The sequence below is a fragment of the Chlorocebus sabaeus genome, chromosome 15, assembly GCF_047675955.1.
Source record: "Chlorocebus sabaeus isolate Y175 chromosome 15, mChlSab1.0.hap1, whole genome shotgun sequence".
Taxonomy (NCBI): Eukaryota; Metazoa; Chordata; class Mammalia; order Primates; family Cercopithecidae; genus Chlorocebus; species Chlorocebus sabaeus.
Window position 1 is genome coordinate 57,035,077 of NC_132918.1, and position 22,317 is coordinate 57,057,393.

General features: G+C 49.6%; 1 protein-coding gene across 1 annotated transcript in view; it reads left to right on the forward strand.

The window, feature by feature from the left end:
* Nucleotides 1–498: 498 nt before the first annotated feature.
* The window catches only part of RAB6B (RAB6B, member RAS oncogene family), a 68,455-nt gene continuing 46,636 nt past the window's right edge, over nucleotides 499–22,317 (forward strand). Inside the window, exon 1 of the mRNA XM_008009081.3 lies at nucleotides 499–1,000. Coding sequence (XP_008007272.1) covers nucleotides 931–1,000 — 70 coding nt within the window. The 5' untranslated portion in view covers nucleotides 499–930. The remainder of the gene's footprint in view (nucleotides 1,001–22,317) is intronic.

Genomic DNA, 22,317 nt, shown 5'->3' on the forward strand with positions numbered 1-22,317 from the left:
CGGGGGCACCCACAGACCCCACAAGAGGCCGCCCAAATAAACTGTCTAGGCCTCGAGAGGGGAGGGCGGGCTAGAAGCCACACCGGGCAAGAGTCGAGCTCCATCTGCGCCAAGTACACCAGGTTTCCCTAGGTCTACCCGCCCTGAAGAGCCTCGCCACACCCTGGCTCTCCCCCACCTTCGTTCCTTTCTGCCCTGTCGGACGACTGCGCTGTGCATCGGTGTCTCGCGAGGTGGAGGAAGGGACTGGCATCTAGGTTTAAAAGACCAGAAACAAATGTCCCCTGACAATTTCGTGTCATTTTCTAGATTCGAAAGAGGGATAGAGTGAGAAAGACAGACGCAGCGGGGTAGTGAAAGACGGTCCGACCCGGGGGCCTCTCAGGGGTACAGCGAGGAGGCTCTCTCCTGCCCGGGTGCGGGTTCGGGTGGGCGGCCGCACGCCCCCCAGCCCCGCAGCGCCGCGGGCCCCGCATGACATCAGAGGCTGGGGAGCGCGCAGAGCGCAGGCGCCGGCGGAGGAGGGAGGTGGGAGGGGGCCGACTGGCGCGGCTCTAGAGAGCGCTCCTCCGCCCCGCGCGCCGTCCCTGCGCGCCGTCCCTGCGCCCCGCTCCGCCCGCGCCTCTCTCCCAGCGCCGCGCCTCGGGCGTAAAGAGCGCGCCCCTCGCACCGCAGCCAGTGCCGGCCGCAGCAGCCCAGCCCCAGCCTTCCTCCGCCTACTCCTCCCTCTCCTCCTCCGCCGCCGCCGCCGCCGCCGGACACGCAGCCGCAGGCCGGGGCCGGGACGCAGCTGGGGAGTCAGGGACGCGCGCAGCCAGCCCTTCCCCCTCCGGCTCCCGCACCGCCGGCCGCCTCCCCTCGCCCTCCTCCTCTCCCCTCCCTGCTCCTTCGCTTTTTCCTCCTCCTCTCCCGGCCCCGGCTGCCAGCACCATGTCCGCAGGGGGAGATTTTGGGAATCCACTGAGAAAATTCAAGTTGGTGTTCCTAGGGGAGCAGAGCGGTAAGTAGCCGGCTTAATCTCTTGGCTTGTCGCCGAGTCGACCCCCGCCGCCCAAGCGCCCACCCCACTGGGGCCACCGGCTGCGGCTCGGAAAGGCCCCTCCGTGTCAGGATAGAGGAGAGGGACAGGGATGGGGAGGTCGGGGCCGGCTCGGGCGGGGTCGGACTGGGGAGGGGCCAAGGGTGAGGACGGAGGAGGTGCTGGCCCCCAGGGTGGAGGTGAGGGTGGGCTCTGGGTGGGGGGCCCAGGGTGCGGGTGCAGGTGCGGCGCCGCAGGGGGCTCGGAGGGCGGCGGCTGGCTCCGCCGCGCGGACCAGGGCGTGAAGGACCCGGGCTCGCTGGCTAGCTCACACTGCGGCACCGGCTGCGGGCGACCGCGCAGGTGGCTGGGTGCTGCCGGGGGTGGGGAGAGCGACGGGCGCCCTCCTTGGAGAACGAAGCGAAACTGGGGTCTGGCCGACCCCCACTCGGCTGCACTGGAGGGGGGTTCCCTGCGGACCCTGCCGGTAACCATGCGAAAGGGCACGTCCAGGCGCTGGGACAGATAGCACCGGGGAGAAAAGACCCGCACCTGTCTCTGTTCCAAAGAGCGAGTGCAGGCCATGAGGGAACGGGGTGCCTACCTCCCCTATCTCACGTCCGACTGGGCACAGAAGGTTCTAGACCCGGTGCCCTTCGCCAGCGCTCGTTAGCCTCCTTGCTGTTCAGGGGTCTTGGCAATGACAGTGAAGGCTACCCCAACTCAAGGCGATTTGGGGAATGATACAGGGGCAGCTCACACCAAGAGGCTGTGAAGTCTGGCTCTGGGCAGAGAAAGGCCCAGGCGACACGCCCTGCCTTGCTTCCCAGCACTCCTCCTGAGAGCATCGGTGGATTCTTCCCACCCCCACCTCCCAGCTCACCGCCCTTCTTGGGGGAGGGGAGGTCACCGTGGCAGCCGGCCAAAGCTGGGGGAGGGGGAGACTGCTTCTCCGCTGCCTGGCTCCCTCCCCAGGAAAACATCTCTGAAAACCAGCTTGGTCCCGAGGCGGGAAGCCCAGATTAAAGAGCAGGGACCCCTCTGCCACCTGTAGGAAGGAGTGGCTTTCGGAGCATCCTTCCAGAGGCCTCTCGAATGGGGCTGCAGGGAGACAAACTGAGCTCTGGTCAGCTCTGCTCTGGGAGAAGGCTGTCCTTGCCGAGCAGGACCCCAGAAGGCTGTCCTTGTCGGGCAGGACCCCAGCTCTGGCTCTGCAGACCCTCTCTGACAAGGGGGTCCAAAAGAAAGGCAACTATGGGAGGACTGGGTGGGCCATGAACAGTGCTACTGTGCTGTGTGTACATGAGGGTTATGGAGGTCATGTGACTGGCCCCTGTCTGCTGATGCTCATTGCCTGAGATGGATGATTCGGAGAAGGACGTTAGAAGGTAGTGTCCAGGCCCAATATGGAGATGGGTTTGGGGGCCTGGCTGGGTGTTTCAGAAGATCCTCTCAGCCAGCCAGCATTTGCCTTGGATTCTGATTGCCTGTTTTAGTAGATCCCAGTTTCATGGAGCTGACCATTCCCTGTGTCTGGAAGGGATTTTGGTGGTATTCACATCCCAGTGCTAGTCTCACCGGGCCTGGAGCCCTGGGAGATAACCTGTGGGGATCAGGCAGCCTGGGAGTTGAATTCTTAGCTGTGTTGCCTTTAGTAAAATTTGAGGCCTCTCTGTGACTCACTTTCTGTCTCTGAAAAATGGTTGCTTGAAGACAATTCTTTTACTTCTTCATGTTTCCTTAGTGCCTCTCAAAGTGCCTGGACCCTGGTAGGTTCTCAACAAACATTTGATTATTCTAAGTCTGCAAAAGCTTTAGAAAGGACTAGGAGTTTGGTGAATAAAGTGTCTCTGGTGAATTTGAGGGAACATCTGGGCTCCCTCAGAATTCCTGATGAACAGAGACCCCTGCTGGGCTCCACAGACCCCCTTTGCTCCCAGAAGCACAGAAATGATAGCTGAAGTCTAAGAAATGAACCCACCACCTCTCCCACATGTTCAAATGGGAAGTCTGAGCCCCAGGGAACAGGGAGGCCTTGCCCAGGGTCCCAGAGTCCCATTGTGAGTTGCTAATACTTCTGGGCTGGACCTCACCTCTCGTTTCCAGTCCAATATTTTTCACTAGCGTGTCATTGTGAAGTAAGATAACCTTGAATTGGGGAAGCCAACCACTGGGGAGCCTCCCCGAGAGGGAGTAAGGGTTGCTTCTGTACGGCCAGGCTTATAGCTGGGGCCTGTGACTGATAGGAATGCTGAGTAGTTGGTCAGGAGCAGGGTTGTGGGCCCTTGGAACATGGTCATTAGAGAATCACTGCTGTCAGTGAGATGGCTACTGGCATCTCACCTGGTGCCTTCTGTTGGGGAGTTCCAAGGCCCCGAAAAGCCTGTTTCCTGTTTCCACTTTGTTGCATCGTTAGTGGGTTGTTTTAGGTTTTACAGAGCTTTTGAGTTAGGTAGGGGACATGTGCGTCTCTAAGCCTTATGGGATGGGGAGTCACCTCCACAGCCGCTTCTTCTACCTTGCCTGCACAGTTTTGCATCTGTTGGTCATTTGTGCCAGCATTCTCTGCAGCCTGTGCAGTGGAGAGAGCCTCCTGAGGCCTGGCCCTCATGCTGGCCCTGGCTCTTTTTATATGACCTCGGAGTTCCTTTACCTTCTGTACATGGGGGACTTGGGCCCGCTAAGCTCAGCGGAATCTTTCAGAGCAACATGGGCTTGCTGATATGAGCCGAGTCCCCTGGAGATGGGCCACGGAAGGAGCTAGAGGGATGTGGCTTTATCTTATTTCCTGTGCCTAGCATAATGGTGGCTTTTCTCTAGGCTGGTGGGCAACGGCAGTGGATTTCCAAGAGTGGCATGCATGGACCAGGGTGTGGAGCACACCCTGGGCCAGATAATCCCGGGTGGACATCAGGTCTTTAAAGATATCAGGGAACTGGTTTAAATGGGAGGCCCTTGAGAAGCCGCTCTGGAGGAAATACCTCAAGCCAGTGAAAGAGCCCCCTCCTGGCAGCTGTGCCCCTGGCCTGGGGAATATAGGCTGGGATTGTGGGGAGGGTGCTCTGGGTCCAGGGTGAGAGATTTCCTTGTGGCAGGGAGGCTGTGCAGTCCCACTGGTGCCAAATGGTTCTCTGGGCCACTGGATATGCCCTTTTGCTGATGGCAGTGGTGGGAGACATGGGGGGTGACATACATCAGTCCCAACTGGGGCATTTGATGGCGTCCGAGAAGACAAGAAGGAGCAGGTGTCTGAGGAAGGAGAGTGGGCCTGTGGGACCCACATCTTCCTCCTAAGCTCTAATGGCATTCTGTCGGCTTTTAGGCCTCACTCGGTACATCTCAGTGTGTGTGGTGGGAAGGGAGGGTCAGGGATGTGTCTGCTGTGCACTATCTTCTGACCTCCCCTTCCCCAAGACTCTTCCAGCGAAAGCAGGAGGATTGGATGGAGATGCAAAAGCTCTGTCTGCTTTCCTAGCTGAGGCCAGCAGGCCAGTTTCTCGCTCTGACCAGCCACCTGCCTGCCCTGCCCCTGGCATTGTGCTGCTGGAGGTGCTGTCCATGTTGAGCATAATGTGAATAGCATTCCTTGAAGCTGTGCAATGAAGCGACCCTGCAGGCAGCTGCCTTTTTGTTGTTCTGTTGTTTAGTCATTTGTTCATGTATCCTTCCCTCCTGCTCCTTCTCTCTTCTGTCCTCCCTCTGTTATCTGTTTATTTATTTATTCTTTGAGCGTATTCCTGCCCTCCTGGAACTTCTAGTCCTGCTGGAAACACAGACATTTGTGGATATAATTATAGTAAAGGTCTATGAGAGTCATGATGAGAGAAGAACAGCTGCTACTGGGGCCTAGAGCAGGAGCACCTGACCCGCCTCTGGGGGCTGGTGTCAGAGGCAGCTTCCGTAGGCTAGCAAGGGATGCTTCTATAGGCAGTAGGCTGCTACTACTTCGTCTTTGGGCTGTGTGTAGAAAGTAGGTCTTGGAATGAGCCCACCCTACCCCGAGGGCCTTGCCTGCTCTGTTCTGCTTTGTAGAAAGTACATGAGGTGGAGGTTCTGGAGGACAAGGGTGACTCTCAGGTATCTGGCTTGCTGGTACCGAGTAGGGGCTGTCCCTGCACTTTCAGCCCATTCCTCTGTGGTTAAGGGTTGATGATCATTCAGTGGCCTCCACTGCCTGGAAGGCTCACTCCTCTGCCCACAGCCTGACCCATCCTGACCCCTGCCCTCCCACTAGCCACACCATGGAACACCTGCCCTCCTGCAGGGAGCCCTTCATCGGGCTGGTAGATGTGCCAGCACCCCCACCCCCCAGCAAGTTTCCTCCTCCCAGCAATTTCCAGACTTACCTGCTCTTAGGTGCTCGCTTCTACTCCTGCTCCCCTGGGCTACCAGCTCGCCTGGCCACACATCGTGGCATAGCTTTGGTTTTCTCTGAACATTTCTTAAATACAATCATATGCTTCGCCATGACCTGTCTTCTGTTGTCTCTGTTAGCTAAGGATTTTAAAATGTTAACTTTTTCAGGTACAAAAACCGTAATTGAATTTTAAGCGTCTTCTGAGGACTATGTCTTAGTCATCGTTTCACCCCTCCCCACCTGCAGGTGGTTTGTGCTTATTAAATCTCTTGATTTGAAAATGAGATTATCCTCGCTGTGTGAGATTTGCTGATGGCCCATCAGTAGATTAAAAGTGAAGGAATTTGAGGTGGCTTTGAAATAGGATTCCTATTTCACATTCCTGACACCTGCTGCTTTTCAAGCCAGATTTTTTGACCAGCAATATCTGAGAATCTTTTCTGAAGGATTGAATCATTTAACTTTTTTTTTTTTTTTTTGAGATGGAGTCTTGCTCTGTGGCCCAGGCTGGAGTACAGTGGTACAGTCTCGGCTTGCTGCAACCTCTACCTCCTGGGTTCAAGCGATTCTTGTGCCTCAGCCTCCCAAGTAGCTGGGACTACAGACCCACGTCAATACGCCCGGCTGATTTTTTGTATTTTTAGTAGAGATGGAGTTTCACCACGTTGGCCAGGCTGGTCTCGAACTTCTGACCTCAAGTCATCTGCCTACAGCCTCCCAGAGTGCTGAGTTTACAGGTGTGAGCCACAGTGCCCAGCTGGATCATTTAACCTTGGTCATGCCCAACTCACAGTTCATCTCAAAAAACCTGAAGTTCTTGGGGGCACTTCCTCATTCCTAGTGTCTGAAAAAATGCGTGAGAACAACCAGACCACCAGAGGTGGAAAGGGACACACTAGACCTCAGCTTGCCAGAGATCACTTTGAGATCTGGAAGAAACCTCCCTGTTGCCCTGAGCCTTAGCTTCCTTCTCTTGATTTCTCTCCTCCCAATTTTTCTCCTTTCCTCAGTGGCTGGCATAAGAAGGGCACCGTTGTGGATGTTGGGTATAGACCCAGAACCTTTGCTTTTTTATTTGTTTAAAGAGATGTGTGTCAGTAGAGAGTCAGACAGACACCAGGATGAGAATTAACCTGGACTTGGTAGAAGAGGAAGGTGGTGCTTTTAATTTGATGATACATAGCAAGAGAACTTACCAGCAAAGAGAGAAACTTAGAATGTGTTCTGGCTGCGTAGATGTAATAATAATTACTGTCTTTTGCATGATCTGATTATCATCATCATTTGCAGCCCCCAGATTATAATGAATCACATTAAATTATAACAAAATAAGGCTGGGCGCGGTGGTTCACGCCTGTAATCCCAGCACTTTGGGAGACCGAGGTGGCAAGGTGGGCAGATCACTTGAGGTCAGGAGTTCCAGACCAGCCTGGCCAACATGGTGAAATCCTGTCTCTACTAAGAAATACAAACATTAGCCGGGCATGGTGGTGCATGCCTATAATCCCAGCTACTTGAGAAGCTGAAGCAGGAGAATCGCTTGAACCTGGGAGGCGGAGGTTTCAGTGAGCCTAGATGGCACCACTACAATCCACCCTGGGCAACAGAGCGAAACTCCGCCTCAAAATAAATAAATAAATATATATATATATATAAAACAAAACAACCTTATTGCCCTTTTGTTCCTGATTCTATCCCTAAAATCAGTCTATAAATATTTATCTTTATAGGTGTTGCCCCTACATTGCAAACTCACCGGGGACAGGCCCAAGGATGGTAACATTTGTATCCCATCTAGGCTGTAGATTTCCCCTGTCCTCCCCACCCATGTCGTCCATTGTTGCCAAATGCATTAGCCATTGAATGTGTAGGGCTGTCTGGTTTCAGTGTGGATAATTTTGGGAAATTATTGGACAGAACCACTGGGGAAGGTAAGAGAAGGCTAGGTAGAACAGCAGAATTCGTAAACATTCGGGGTGGACTACCGGGAAAGCTGCCGGGCATTTTCTCTGTGTCTGCCATCCTTTTCCATTTCTCACCACAGGGAAGAGAAGCTGGGGGAGCTCTGGTTGAGGTTGCCAGGGAGAAGTACCAGACACGCCCTGAGATGGACAGCTTTTGTTAGGGCGGAAAGAGAGGCTGCCAGGAAATGGGGCTCCAAGCAGGGCCTGGGGACTGGAAGCCCCTGGGAACTTGGAATGGCAGGCCAGTCTTTGTTTCCTAGAACAAGGGAAGGAAAATGTGAAGACTCACAACTCCTAAGGACTCCTAGGATGTTCTTTACCATATCTCGGGGCTTGAGATTTTAAAATTGTTTTCATTATTTTCATAACTTTTGCCCTAAACAAAGTAAGATCTTTTTTAAAAATATTGACTGATATACATAACTTAGCATTTTAATGAAGTTATTTATTTTTAGTAGAAAGACTTATTCTGATCTCTTGGTAACAAGGCCAGAGGGAGCCCAGGTGACCAGACCACATGCTCTGGGCCAGCCATCTCCTGTCCCAAGGGGCTGACATACCTAAGGGACAGGCCCAAGTCCTGAGGAGGCAGATGATACCTCACCCCTGAGGGCAGAATAGAGCTTTCAAAGCAAAGGTTACTTCCAGGAAATGCATAAAAAGAATGGCAGCCCGTGTCCTTCCTCACGTGAGTTCACTCACGTGGCATTTATTGAACATCCTCTCTGCCGGAGGCTCCACACAGGGCACTTTTTATCTTCCCAGCCACCCTGTGATGGATATGAGATCATCCCTGTTTTGTGGGTCAGGAGGCAGAGGCTTAGAGAGAGCTGGCCCTGCCGAAGGACTATGAGTGTGGCAGAATTAGAATTCAGACCTAGGTCACTGTGAGAAACACAGTGGACTGTCAGACCTCTTGCCTGAAAGGCAGGCTCTGGCCCAGGACTGGAGTGGAGGAGACAGAAGAACACTGAGGTCTTCTGAACACGAGGTCTGCTGTGCATGACTTGTGGGGAGTGTTTGTGCCAAGCTCTTTGCTAAAGAGGAACCTGCGGGGCCCTAAGCAGGGAGGAGGGAAGCAGGGTCTCCGTGTGGGAGCTGCTGGAGCTGGTCTTGCACAGCAGGCACCCTGTTCTTCCATGGAATGAATTGTTTATTTGGGGTGCTTTGAAGGGAGTTGATAGAGCCTATGGGGGCAGCTAAATCCCCCCCAAGTCAGCCCTCAGCCCACTGCCATGGTTCTAGCTGAGAACTAATTACTAACCAGGGAAGAACCAATTAAACCAAATGGCTGGTTCCCACCTACTCTGGGGTAACCCTTTCCTGGCCACATCCTCCCTCCTGGCTTGGAGATACTAGGGCCCTGGAGACCCTGATTCTATCCCCAGTCTGCCACTGGCTGGCCCTATGTTGGATAAGCCCCAGCCCATCTCTGGCTTTTTCTGTGTGTCCCCTCAAGGCTCCTGGGCTGGGTGACCCCTTGGGCCAGTGGATCTCTAACTCTGGTTCTGCAATTCAGTGCCAGCTCTGAGTATGAGGCCAAGCCAGTAACACTCCCAGCCTGGAGACAAGCTTGCTGCTGGTGAGAGGGGCTGCAGGAGTGAGGTGTGGGATCAGGGGCTCTGACGATTGTTGTCCCCAGAACTGCCCTGGGTCCCACATGCAGGATCCTCTCCAACCTACCACCTCCTCTCCTGGGAGGCATTCCTGGCCCACCTACACCTTAGTGCAACCTGCCCTGGGGGCACAATGTGGGGGAGGGGCATGCTGGCTCCCTTCTCCTGATGATGTGCTTGGCTCTGGTTGCCAAGCAACAGGGATGGGGCTGTCCTGCACTTCTGCTTCCAGGAGGTGTTTCTTCCACACAGAGAGGAACCATGATGAGGACGACAAGGCAGGTCACACATCCCAGGTGCTCCTAGCCCAGGGGCACCCCTTTCCACAGCCTGGTGGTAGGGGTAAGCTGGGAGGGCAGGGAAAGGGCAGAGCCAAGAGGGGTATATGATGTCCCCAGCAGACCAAGGAGGGCTTGGAGACCCAGCTGCAGCTCCCACTCCCACCCCATCACCATAATGGTCCTCCTGCATCCTGGGCTTGCCCACCCTTCTGCTGAATGGATGGTGTTGTTATGCAATGGCACCACCTGTGCTCATTTTCCTCACCTGTGCAGGAGGGTGATCATTACCTAGTTGGGGTTCCAGGAAGATCAAGTGCGTCTATACATGGCATGTGATTAAAGCTCACATGATAAACGTTCAGCTCGTTGTTAATGAAATAGTAACAGCGATCTCCATCTCCTCCCTCCTTGCAGAAGTAGGGTGCAAAGTTTTGAGAATTATTGATCATTTCTATTTTGTGAACTGTGGGGTCCACATCCTCATGATCTGGCAGGAAGAGCTGCTCATCCCGTTTCATAAAGAAAGCGAAGGTCTGCCAGGTGAAGGCTTTTACACAGGTGGAAGGACCCTTTGACTCCCTGGCCAGTGTTTTCCCCAGCTCCCCAACCCTGCTCAGAGACAGGCTGGCAAAAAGTGGGACAGACTCACCATGCCTGCTCGTCTGGGGCCACCAAAACTGCTCAGGGGAAGAGCACCTCATCTTCACATCTCTGTTACTTCCCCTAAGGAGCTCAGCCAGGGTGGACTATAAGGGCAGAGGCTTTGCAGCATTGGAGTTATATGCCTTCAGGCGTGTGAGGTCAGCAGTACTCGGCCCACAATAAGCAGGCAACAAATCTCAGCCAGTATTAAGATTAATATTACATACACAAGCAAGGCTATGGGCGTGATGTGCTTGGAGGAGTCAGGGAAGGCTTTCCGGAGGAGGTTTTGCATAGTGAGCAGGAACTCACCAGCAAACAAGGGGAGGCATTGAGAGCAGAGGGCCTGGCCGTGCCCAGGCAGTGAAAGGCTTGGGGCTTCTGGGGAATCGGGTGTGGTTCAGGGTGGTGGGATTCTGGTGCAGGTGGGGAAATAGTGGTGGGAGGAGGGGTTGAGCCTAGAGGAGTCATTAGGGTCAGGCCCTGGAGGACCTCCCTGCAGGCAGTGGGGATCCACTGGGGAGTTTTGACCCAGAGGGACATGCCCATGGATTAGAAGGTGAAGGCAGAATGTGGTCTGATTGGAGGCAGCAGATCCAGGTGGCTGAACTAGGTCAGAACAGAAACATTCCGAGGATGGAATTTATAGAGAGGGCTTGTAAACCTAAGCTTCCTTCCAGTTCTGAAGCTCAGCTCTACTGCAGATGTGTATTTTCTTGATTCTTTCTCTTAGAGTGAGGCCTCAGGAACAATGAAGGATTGTAAGGGAGGGACTGTTGTCTCTCTCTGCAAGGCCACACTGTACCCAGATGGACCAAAGCTAGCCCATTTAAGCTCCCCTGTCCATCCTGTCTCCACAGTGCCCTGGGTTCCCTGACAGCTCTGGCCTTCCATGGGTGTTCTGCGGGACTGTTGGCAGCCCTTCTGGACTCCTCCCCCTCTGCTACCTGCTCAGGTTGGATGTGGCATATGACTAGAAACTGGCCACTGGGTGTGTGAGCCCCCCTATCCTCTGGCCATTGGATGTGTGAGCCCCTGTCCTCTGGCCATTGGGTGTGTGAGTCCCCCATCCTCTGGTAATTGGGGGTGTGAGCCCCCGTCCTCTGGTAATTGGGTGCGTGAGCCCCTCGTCCTCTGGTCATTGGTGTGTGAATCCCCCGTCCTCTGGTCATTGGTGTGTGAATCCCCCGTCCTCTCGTCATTGGTGTGTGAGCCCCGCATCCTCTGGTTATTGGGATATGTGAGCCCCCCGTCCTCTGGTTATTGGGATATGTGAGCCCCCCGTCCTCTGGTTATTGGGATATGTGAGCCCCGGTCCTCTGGTTATTGGGATATGTGAGCCCCCCGTCCTTTGGGCACTGGGTATGTGAGCCCCCCCATCCTCCGGTCATTAGTTATATGAGCCCCCCCTGGCCCTGTTATGCAGCCTCCTGTCCCTCCCTGTCTCACTGGACTTCTCGTGGACACTTGATCACTTCCTTTGCTTTCTTGGATATTTTCCCCTATGCCTGTCTGCTGGATTTCTTCACCCCAGCAAGCTCCAGAGTCCCCTAGGACTTGAGAGAGAGCAGCATTATAGAGGGGAGTGCCCCTTTCCATGCCTTGGAGAACAGAGACCTATCTTAAGCTGGCTGCACAAAAAGCTACGGCTGAAAGCCGGGGGGCCAGAGTGGAGGCAGGGACTGCCGTTTTGAACCCTCCCCTAACCCAGAGAGGGCAGCCTGTTCAGGCCAATTGGTGCAGCCCCTTGCTCACGGGTCAGCTCGTAATCTACCCTAAGGCTTGAAACCCCACCTTCCAAAGGCCTGATGACTTTTGCTCCCTGCCCTTCCTGTGCTTCTACACAGGCATTGCCCATTGGAGGTTACTGAGCACCACCTGGGTATTCCTTTGCCAGTGCAGCTGGTGCATGGAGTAATCCTAATTTTGCGGCATCAATGGTTATAGCATTTTTCAGTTACCACCCTTGGCCTCTTTGAGCAGTGCCAGGTTGTCTATGAGTTCAGGGTGGGTAAAGAGAGCTGCCCCCTCATCTTGGTGCTCAGCAGAGGTGGCTCTTCTGCCTGAAGCAGCTGGCCCAGAGAAAGACTGGTTTGGAAAGCTGGGCCACAAACAACTCAGCCCAGCTTTGACCTGTTCCACCCTCCTTTGGTCCCTCCATTTCCCCCAACCCTGGAGCAGGCAGGAGGAGAACCATTCTGGCTCAGGATTGGAGAGCAGCAACTTTGGCCTGTGCGCCAGAAACAAGTCCCTAGAGATAAGGAAAACCTTTCTCTCTGGGAGTGGCTGTGCTAATTCTGAGAAAGGAAGAGAAAATGTTCTCTTCTGACCCTGTTTGTGAGTGGGGGGAATAAACACTGCATAGACTAAACAGTAAGTGAGGCACTTAGAACGTGTTTCTTGTTTCTTTCCCCTGTCCAGTAAAGGGGGAGGGCTAAGAGGGCAAACAGGGGAAGCAAGGGGCACTGGAGAAGAGAGATCTACAGAAGTACTGAGACCAAAGGGAGAGGCTCACAGACACTGCTTCCTACCAGACCCAGACGGGGGCTTGTTGGCTATGCACAGGGTCCTTGGGAGCCAGGGTAGGTCAAGCTCCAGGTGGGATGCTGTCCATCCCAGGGTTCTGACCAAATTTAATTAAAGGCTGGAGGTTCCCGTGGAGCCACTGATGAGTATGGGGGCACAGGACGATGTGACCAGTTCTGTGTTTGTGTGGAAGACAAGATGAGGAGCTCCAGCCCAGCAAAGCAGGGGGAATGAAAAGAGAGAAAGGCTCTTACCTTGCCTTGGAGGTTGAGGGAGGGTTTTTTTCCAGCACACTGCCTCTGTGCTGCCAGCACTGGCTTTGAGGAGCAGACTGAGCTTTGTTCTTCCTCCCCAAGGCTGTCTGGCTCTGCCCCACCCTGCCCGGGGTCTGGGAACAGACCCTGAAGTTCCCAGACTGTCTCTGGGCTGCTGCGAGTAGAGTCAGGGCTTGGCACTGGGTAATCTTCATCTGGTTCTGCACTTCTCAGAACAGAGAATACCTCCAAGGGTTTCCTTAGGGGGAGAAACCACTCCCAAATTATCTTAGGGATATTAACAAATCCTACTTGTAGCACCAGGATGTGGAAATTCTCCCCTGATTCTGATTCATTAAATGCCCCCTCCGTCCCCTACATTCAACCCAAACACTGCGGGCTGCTGCCCAGATTAGAAGTGAACTGGAGACCTGAAGAGGTTCCTGGCCTAGCCGCCTGACCCTGGCTCTCACCCATCTTTATCAGAAGAGGATAGCATCCCAGATGTTGGGCCAGAAGAACTCAGCTCCTCTCCTGCCTCTATCATGTAGCAAGAAGTCCACTCTCAGCTGGAGGTGTGGTCTGGGCAGCTGTGTCTGCTGGTCCTTCCTCCCTGGGGGAGGGCTGGGTGCAATGTGGGAGAACTGGATGGAGCAGCATGCAAATGCCCAGTGAAGTACACAGGCAGGACTCAGCCTCTGCCCTGGCCAGCTAGGAGTGCTTTAGTCTTAAGGCAGAGACCGGTGAAGTTTTCTTCCAGGTGATTAGCCGAATTTGCCACAGTAGGAGAAAAGGCAGAGGTGTAGTAAAGAGTAAAGGCTGCATCTCTTAGGAACCTGACTGTGAGATGGTGTGGTAGACACAACCTAAGGTGACCCCAGGTGAGTCACACCCTTGCATAGGCTCCTCTCCTGAGTGCTGATGGAATTTGTGACTTGCTTGTAGCAAATATAGTGTGGCAAAGGTGACGGGTGGTGTTCCTTTCATCAGTTTATGTGGCAAAGGTTCAAAGGTGATGGGATAGTCCCTCCCATGATTATGTTTTATGAGACTCCTCTTGCTGGCCTTGAAGAAGTAAGCAGCTGTACTGGGAGAGGGCCTATGAGGGGGTCATGTGGCAGGGGATGTGGGTGGCCTTCAGGAAATAAGAACAGCCCCTGGGGGAAAGTCCTACAACCACAAGGAACCAAATTCTGTCAACAAGCACACAAGCTTGGAAAATGACTCCCTGATCCAGAAAGAAATGTAGCCCAGCTGACACCTTGATTCCATCCTTGTTATATGCTGAGCAGAGGACCCAGTTAAGTCATGTTCAGACTCCTGACCCATGGAAACTGTGACATAATAAATGTATTAATATATTGTTTTAAGCCACTGAATTGCTGGTATTTGCGAATACAGATAACTAATATAGATGGGATGAAGATTTTAGAGGAAGGTGACACCTGAGATGGTCTTATTTTACACATAAGGAATTGGAGTGTCCAGGAGGAGCTGAGACCTGTCCCAGGTAAAGTAGCCAGCCTGGTCCAACCCATGAAGCATTCACTGGGGTCAGGCCCTGGTTCTTGATCTGCTATTGTTCTTTCTTCCTGTTCTGTCTTTGTGTTCTGAGTAAACCCTCCTTCTTTCTAGGCCTCGTATTTTTCCTCTGTGGCATGCAGGGCTAGACCAGACATTCTGTAGGCCCTTCTTGTCATGACCTGGTTTTCTGGGGCTACTCTGATCATCTGTGATCCTTCTAGAAGCTGGGCTTCCAGACTTTAGTTGGTTCACTCTCTGCTGCTCCTTGGCACTTCCCATGTTGTATGTTTCCATTTGGGCCTCATGACATGGGGACACATTGGTAAGCCTTCTGGGCTCAGATTAGTGGCAAAAGCAGGAGTAAGAAGAGCAGTTTCTGAGGTCTGCGCACCAAAAGAGATAGCGTCTGGCCCTGACCCTGGTGCTATGTGATCCTGGGCAAGCGGCCCCTCTTCTGTGGCTGCTCTTTGCATCTCCTCTGACAAGATCAGCTACAGTCTCCTCTGTGGCTCGTCTGTGGTGCTGCTTTTGAGAAGGGCTAACCTTAGGGACCGAGAGCTTGCAGCATGGGGATGGGTCAGCCTGGCCACCATCTCCTTGCCCTGGTGCCCAAGCATCCAAGTCCAGGGGGGCATATGTGGACATTGACATAGCTCACCTTGATCCATCCACCAGCCTGGCCCTCTGGTGACCCTGATGCCTGACCAGCAGTCTCTGTCCATAAGGGCTAGAGACACAGTGGGCCTCCTGGCCTGCTGGGTGGTCCTGTGCCTACTCCCAGGCCCAGGGTCCTTGGGATCTAACGTGCATTTTCCACCCCAGAGTCAGTGGTCTTCATCTCTAAACTTCACTGGAAAGGCCATCCCTACTCTCGAATCAATCCTGAGCAGGTGACATTGAGTCCTTCTAGGGACAGGAGGAGAGTTCTTTCTGTTGACTGAATGAGGAGGTCTAGACATTCACTCTGCCCCTTGTGCTGCCCTCACCACCTGGCTCTGCAGGGGCAGGGGCTGGGCCTGTGTCCTCCTCCTTCTTGGCAAAGCAGAAAGGTTGAGCAGCAGTGAGCAGACTGTGTAAGGGTGTATGGAAGGACAGGAAGAGAAGCTGGGGCTGCAGAAGTGCAGAGACAGCTCCCTATGTTCATGGAGACCACAAGACCTCCTGGGTTAGCAGGTCAGCACTGTGGCTGCCAAGGCCAAGGGTTCCTCTGAGAAGGGGGTGGGCATCTGGGATGATGCCTTGCCTACATCAACCTGCGGTCTGGAGTCCTCCTTCCACTTGCCTGAGCAAGGTTGGTCTCATGGCCAGGCCACAGCTGTGTCATCATTGGTGGGGGTTATGGGCCCATTGGCCTTGTCACAGGCCTCTGACTGGATCTTAGCTGACAACCTGGGAAACACAAGCTTTGCTCTCAGTACTTTGTCTACTCATTCTCCCTGCCTCAGCCTTCTTTTCCTATTACTGAGTCTTTTAACATCATCACTACCAGCAGTTAAGCCTTGGGTATCAAAGCATGTACATTACTTTGCCAAACTCCATGCTGGTTGAATGGGCCAAGACTTCCTATCAGTTAAATAAGCTACCAAATTACATTAATACCAGCCTTGTCAAAGATCAGATGGTGGTGGGAATTTAACTTCCTCCTTCTCTACAACATACATATACTCACTATGAATTAATTCTTTACAGCACCCATGCAACTGCTCAAATGCACAGGCAGGATTGGCCTGTGTAGGGTCTGGCCAGAGTTGGGTTGAGCCTCAAACCAATTGAAATAGACTGTATTCTGCCTGCTCCAGTCTAGCTCTCCAGGGAAGCTATGGCAGAGGGTAACTGTATGCTAAGGATGTAGACTCCTGTTCTCTGAGCTCTAAGAGGAAGGAGGGTGGCTAGCGCTCAAAGCTAGCTGGTGCTGGTGCTAAGCTCTTAGGTCCAGGTGGAGAGATCCTGCTCCTTTTTGAAATTGCCAAGGGTATGTGAGAAGGCTCAGCGAGGCAGAGAGGATTCAGAACATGAGTGGGCTAACCACAGAGGTATACAGTCCATACAAGCTGTTTGGTCAGATCTCAAGTGGTTTTCAAGTAACCCTGAAGGTATTGCCCTTGACTGTCAGTCCTCATAGCTAAGACACCGGGGGAACTAGAGTTCTTACCCACACCAGGGCCTTTGGTTCCTGCTGAGTTGAGCAAGTACACATGTGTATATTATGTGTACTTGCATTCTTCTCTGTGCATGTGCACACATGGTGGTTACGCATGGACCCCAGCCACTGAATTGATTGAGCCAGGCTTTCTCTATCTCCTGGCTTGTGATTAGAGGCGCACATAGCCGTTCTGCAGTGCCTAGCTAAGTCCTGGTCCTTCGTGAATCCTGAGTTGATGCCAAGTACAGTTATATTCCAGTTCCTTAGGAAAATTTCATGCTGACCAGAATGTTTAATTAGTCAGAATAAGCCATTTTCTGAATGTGCCAGGAATCTAAGAAACATGGATGTGTGCACGTAATTAAAGTAATTACCATTTTTTCTTTAACTTTTTATTTTGACTGACTTTTAGGATTGGACAAAGACTTTACATATGCCTTTCACCCAGATACCCTGAATTTTAACTTGTTACTGCTTTCATAGAATTCATAACAATTCTGTGAGATAGGCATTTTTGTCCTTATTGGATGTATGAAGAAAGCTGAGCCTCAGAGAGAATAGGAACTAACCCAAGATCACACAAGAAATGAGTGGCAGAGCCAGGATTAAAACCTACATCAGTCAGACTTTAGTGCACATGCTGACCACATGTGATCTAAGTGTGAATGTGCAGGTATACTGCTCCTTCTGCCCAAAGAGCTTTCTTTCTTGTATTATTGATGTGTTAGCAGTGAATTGTCTCAACATATGCCTTTATTTCACCTTCATTTTTGAACGATTTTTGCTAGGTATAGAATTCTATGTTGACAGTGTTTTTCTTTTAGTATTTCAAAGGTGGTACTTCATTTTCTCCCAGTGTGTGTAGCATCTGACAGGGTAACAGATATTTCTCTATGTTTTCTTAGGTCTGTGATCAAATATATTGTTGCTAATTTTGTTTAAATAGTCAATTATCCTTTAAAGAGACTCAATAAGAGAAAGATCCTACATACCCATGTAGTGACCATTTCCTATGTTCATCATTCCATTGTATAAATCTGCATTTCCATCTGGTTTCATTTCACTTCTTCCTGAAGGACTTTCTTTAACATTTCTTGTTGTGAGGGTCTGCTGGTGATGAATTCTGTCAGCGTTTGTATGTTTGAAAACGTCTTCATCTCACCTTTGCTTTCAAAAGATGTTGTCCCTGGACATAGAATTATAGGTTAACAGGTTTTTTTCTTTCAGTACTTTATAGATACTGCACCATTGTCTTCTTGCTTGCATTGTTTCTGAGGAGAAATCTACTGTCCTTTTTTTGTTTGTTTCTCTGTACATAATGTGTCTTTTTTTCTCTGACTACTTTTATGATTTTTTTCTTTATCACTGACTATGCAATTTGACTATGATGTGCCTTGCTGTAGTTTCCTTTATGTTTCCTGTGCTTGGGGTTTTTGGAATCTGTGGATGTCTAGTTTGCTTTAATTTTGGAGTATTTTCAGTCATTTCTTCAAATATTTTTTCTGTCACTGCCTCTCCCTTCATCCTTTGAAGACTCCAATTAGATGGATGTTAGACCACTTGACATTATCATAGAGCTTACTGGTGTTCTGATCATTTATTTTCATTCTTTTTTCACCATGTTTCACTTTAGGTAATTTTTATTACTGTCTTCAGGTTCATTGATCTTTTCTTCTGCAACATCTAAGCTGTCTAATCATGTCAGTCAGTAGTTGTTACCTCTGGAAGTTTGATTTGTGTCTTTGAAAATCTATTTTTCTCCCCTGTGTAACTTCTTAAACATATTATACTATATGTTATTATACTAAGATATAGCATATAACGTATATACTATATATAACTAAGTTGTATATAATATATAGTAACTAAGTTGTATATAATATATATATTATGTAACAGTTATATATAAGAACTATTTCTTAATATCTTTATCTGCTAATTATAACATCTCTGTCAGTTTAGGGTTGGTTTCAGTTGATTGTTTTTTCTCCTCTTTATGAGTCTGTTTTCTTTTTTACATGCCTGATAATTTTTTATTGGATATCAGACTTTGTGATTTTGCCATGTTGTGTGTGGATAGTTTTTCTATTCCCGTAAATATTCTTAAGATTTGCTAGCTGTGGCCAGAGTAGGGCTCAGTATATGGCTAATTATTACCCACTATGAGGTCCCGCCCTTCTGAGAACTCTCCCCGGCATCCCGTGAATGATGAGACTTTCTGCTGTGGCTGCTGGGAATGAGCACTGTCTCCAGGCTGGTGTGGGTGCCAAGCACTGTTTCCTCTAGTCCATTTGGGCAGTCTTTCCCCAGTCTCAAGTATTTTCCTCATACACATTTGCTGAACAGTGCTCAGCTGAAGGCTTGAGGGAAACCCTGTGGAGGTCTCCACAATTCCCTTTCTGCACCTCCCTCCTCTCTGGTATTCCATCTTCTGAACTCTAGCTGCTGTGTTTTCTCTGAGCCTCAGCCCTATCCTCTCAACCTAGGGTGTCCACTGGGTTTCACCTGGGTCCCCACTCCCTGTGCTGTGCCCTGAAATGTTCTGAGGGCAGTAATCTGTGGGGCTCCCCTCCTTTGTTTCGTGTATCTCAGGGGTCATCATTGCCTAATATCCAATGACTTGAAAATCGTTGTTTCATATATCTTGTCTGTCTTTTGGTCGTTTCAGGTTAGAGGCTAAATCTGGTCCCTGTTACTCCATTTTGACCAGAGCTAAAGTCTTGGGACTTTTGTTTTTTTGTGTATTCATTTGTTTGTAGGGAACATCAAATGTTCCCTACATGTAGGGCAGGCAGTGTTGTGTGGTCTGGTTTATCAGCCTTGATCTTCATCTGGGATGTTCATCCAGTTGATTGTATAAATGTGTAGACTTCCCCTTTAAGTGGCAACAAAATTTCTACACTCCAGACTCTTTTTGAGAACTTTCTGCTGCCCAGCTCTTATAAAAAGCTCAATATTAGCAATTGATGTAGTTTAATCTCCTGAACACTGTGAATCTTACTGTTGGTCGTGCTTCTTTTTTTCCCCTTTGGCTGCCAGAGAGCTTAGACAGTTTCTTAGTCTTACTTCAATAATTAGGGAAGATTTTTCAAGATTTTTTTTTGTAAGCAAATTTTTGGTCTAGCTTTCTCTTTTTAGCTTACGTAACTTTTGCCTTATATTTTATCTCTCTCGGCATTTGTAGTTGTGAATAAGAGAGAGAAACTGTCTCTATCCAGCAGATTTGAGCAAACAGTGAATGTATTAGAGGAATGATTGGGAAGTTCCTAGAATCCGTGGGAGGGTCGGAGATCTGGGCTTGGAGCAGCAGCCCGAGTCATATAGAACTGGTCCAGGGGAAGACACAGCTCCTATGATGAGTTCTGGCAGGTGCCATTGTTGAAATGCACATCATGGCTGCCCCTGAATTTAGAATCCAGAGGGAATTCTCTGTCTCACCAGATTCATGTCAGTTGAATCTGGTAGCCTTGTGTGAACATCTGTTGGGAGAAGGCTCAGTTATGTGCCTACAAAATAGCTGCAAAGGAGGCTTCTACACTGGGGAGAATGGTTTTGGACCTCCCCAAACACAGTAGGGGTATTGGGGTATTCAGAGGGACTGGGAGGCTATTCATTGTTTTGATATATAGCTACCTTATTCTGATACTATTTTAAATAATTATGTTTTCAAATCTTATTTTCATGAGTCATAAGTACAAGTACTCCTTGTGCACAGTAGTTGCATTCCGGATAGCACTGCCTCTCCCTCCACACCAGTGCATTCGGTTCGTCTCTGCCTGATTTCGAAGCTGGGGTTGACTCTTGGCTCCAACATTTCTTGGGGTAAGGTAATGGGATGCATTCTGTGGGCAGCGTAGCCCAAGTCATTAGTCCTCACAGCAGACTTGACTGTAGCAGGTAGGGAAATGGATTGTCCCTAGTGCCCTGAGCGTCTGCTTCAGGCTGGGGGACAAGAGGAAATCTCAAGTCAGGTATGGACTCTCAGTTTAGAAGCCCCAGGACCGGGATGATTTGCAGTGTCCTGGGAGCTCCGGAGGCTCTGCGGGAGGATGGAAGGACTGAGGCCAAGACTGGTGTGCAGGCTGGGCCTGGGGGCTTTGGAATGTGAAGAAGAAAAGCTGGAAATTTCAAGTATACATTATTATTAATTGGAGTCACCGTGCTGTATAGTGGGTCTCCAGAACTTACTTCTCTTATAACTGCAAATTTGTACCCTTTAATCAGCATTTCCCTACCTCTGACCCCTGGTAACCACCCTTCTACCCTCTGTTTGTATGAGTTCTACTTTTTTAGTTTCCACATAGAAGTGAGATCATGCAGTATTTGTCTTTCTGTGTCTTGTCGAGTAGATCTTAAGTATTCTTATCACACACACACACACAAACATGTAATTATGTGAAGCAATTAATATGTTAATTAGCTTGATTGTGGTGATCATTTCACAATGTATATATAGTCATGTGCTGCATAGCAGTGTTTTGGTTAATGACAGACCACATATATGAAGGTCGTCCCATAAGATTATAATGGAGCTCAAAAATTCCTCTTTTTGCCTATTCCTATTCCAAAGATTGCCTATGCTATACTTTATGTTGTTATTTTAGAGTGTACACCTTCTACTTGTTTTTTTTGAAAAAGGTAACTGTAAAACAGCCTCAGGCAGGTCCTTCAGGAGGAATTCCAGAAAGCAGTATTTTTATCACAGGAAATGACAGTGCCATGTGTGTTACTGCCCCTGAAGACCTTCTGGTGGGAGACGTGGAGGTGGAAGACGGTGATGTTGGTGATCCCGACCCCATGTAGGCCTAGGCTAATGTGTATGCTTGTCTCTTAGTTTTTAACAAAAAAGTTTAAAAAGTAAAAAAAAAAAATTTAATAGACAAAAACATATAGAATAAGGATACAAAGAAATAATTTTTGTATAGCTGTACAATGTATGTATTTTAAGCTAAGTGTTATTACAAAAGAGTCAAAATGTTAAAACAAATTAAAAAGTTTATAAAGTAAAAAAGTTGTAGTGAGCTAAGTTTAATTTATTATTAAAGAAAGAAAAAATTATTAAATAGATTTAGTGTAGCCTAAATATACAGTATTTATAAAGTCTATTGCTGTGTGATGTCATAGGCCTTAACATTTACTCACCACTCACTGACTTGCTCACCCAGAACAGCTTCCAGTCCTATGGCTCTATTCAATTTTTATGTTTTATACCGTACTTTTACTGTACCTTTGCTGTTTAAATATGTTTGGATACACAAATACCACTGAGTTACAGTTGTCTACAGCACTCACTGCGATAATGTGCTGTGCAGGTTTGCAGCCTAGAAGCAGTAGGGTACCATTATAGCCTAGGTGTGTAGTAGGCTGTACCATCTAGGTTTGGGAAGCATACTTTATGATGTTTGCACTACGGCAGAATCACCTAATGATGCATTTCTCAGAACTTATCCCTGTCATTAAGCAAAGCATGACTATAGATAGATAGATAGATAGATAGGTAGATAGATAGACAGACAGACAGATAGGTAGATAAGCCTTGAACAGGATGGGTTTGAACTATGCATATCCACTTAAAGGTAGATATTTTTCAATAAAATTCACACCAGTGTGCCTTCCTGTTCTGCCTCCCTGTCCACCTCTTTCACCTCTTCTCTGCCATTTTTGAGACAGCAAGACCAACCCTTTCCCGTCCTCCTTCTCTTCAGCCTATTCAATGTAAAGACGACAAAGATGAAGACTTTTATGATGATCCACTTTCACTTAACGAACAGTAAATCTGTTTTCTCTTCCCTATGATTTTCACAACATTTTCTTTTCTCTAGCTTGTTTATTATAAGAATATATAATATGTATAACACATAGCTTATTTTAAGAATAGAGTATATAATACATACAACACACAAAATACCTGTTAATCAACGTTTATGTTATCAGGAAGGCTTTGGTCAACAGTAGCCTATTATAATAGTTAAGTTTTGGGGGACTCAAAAGT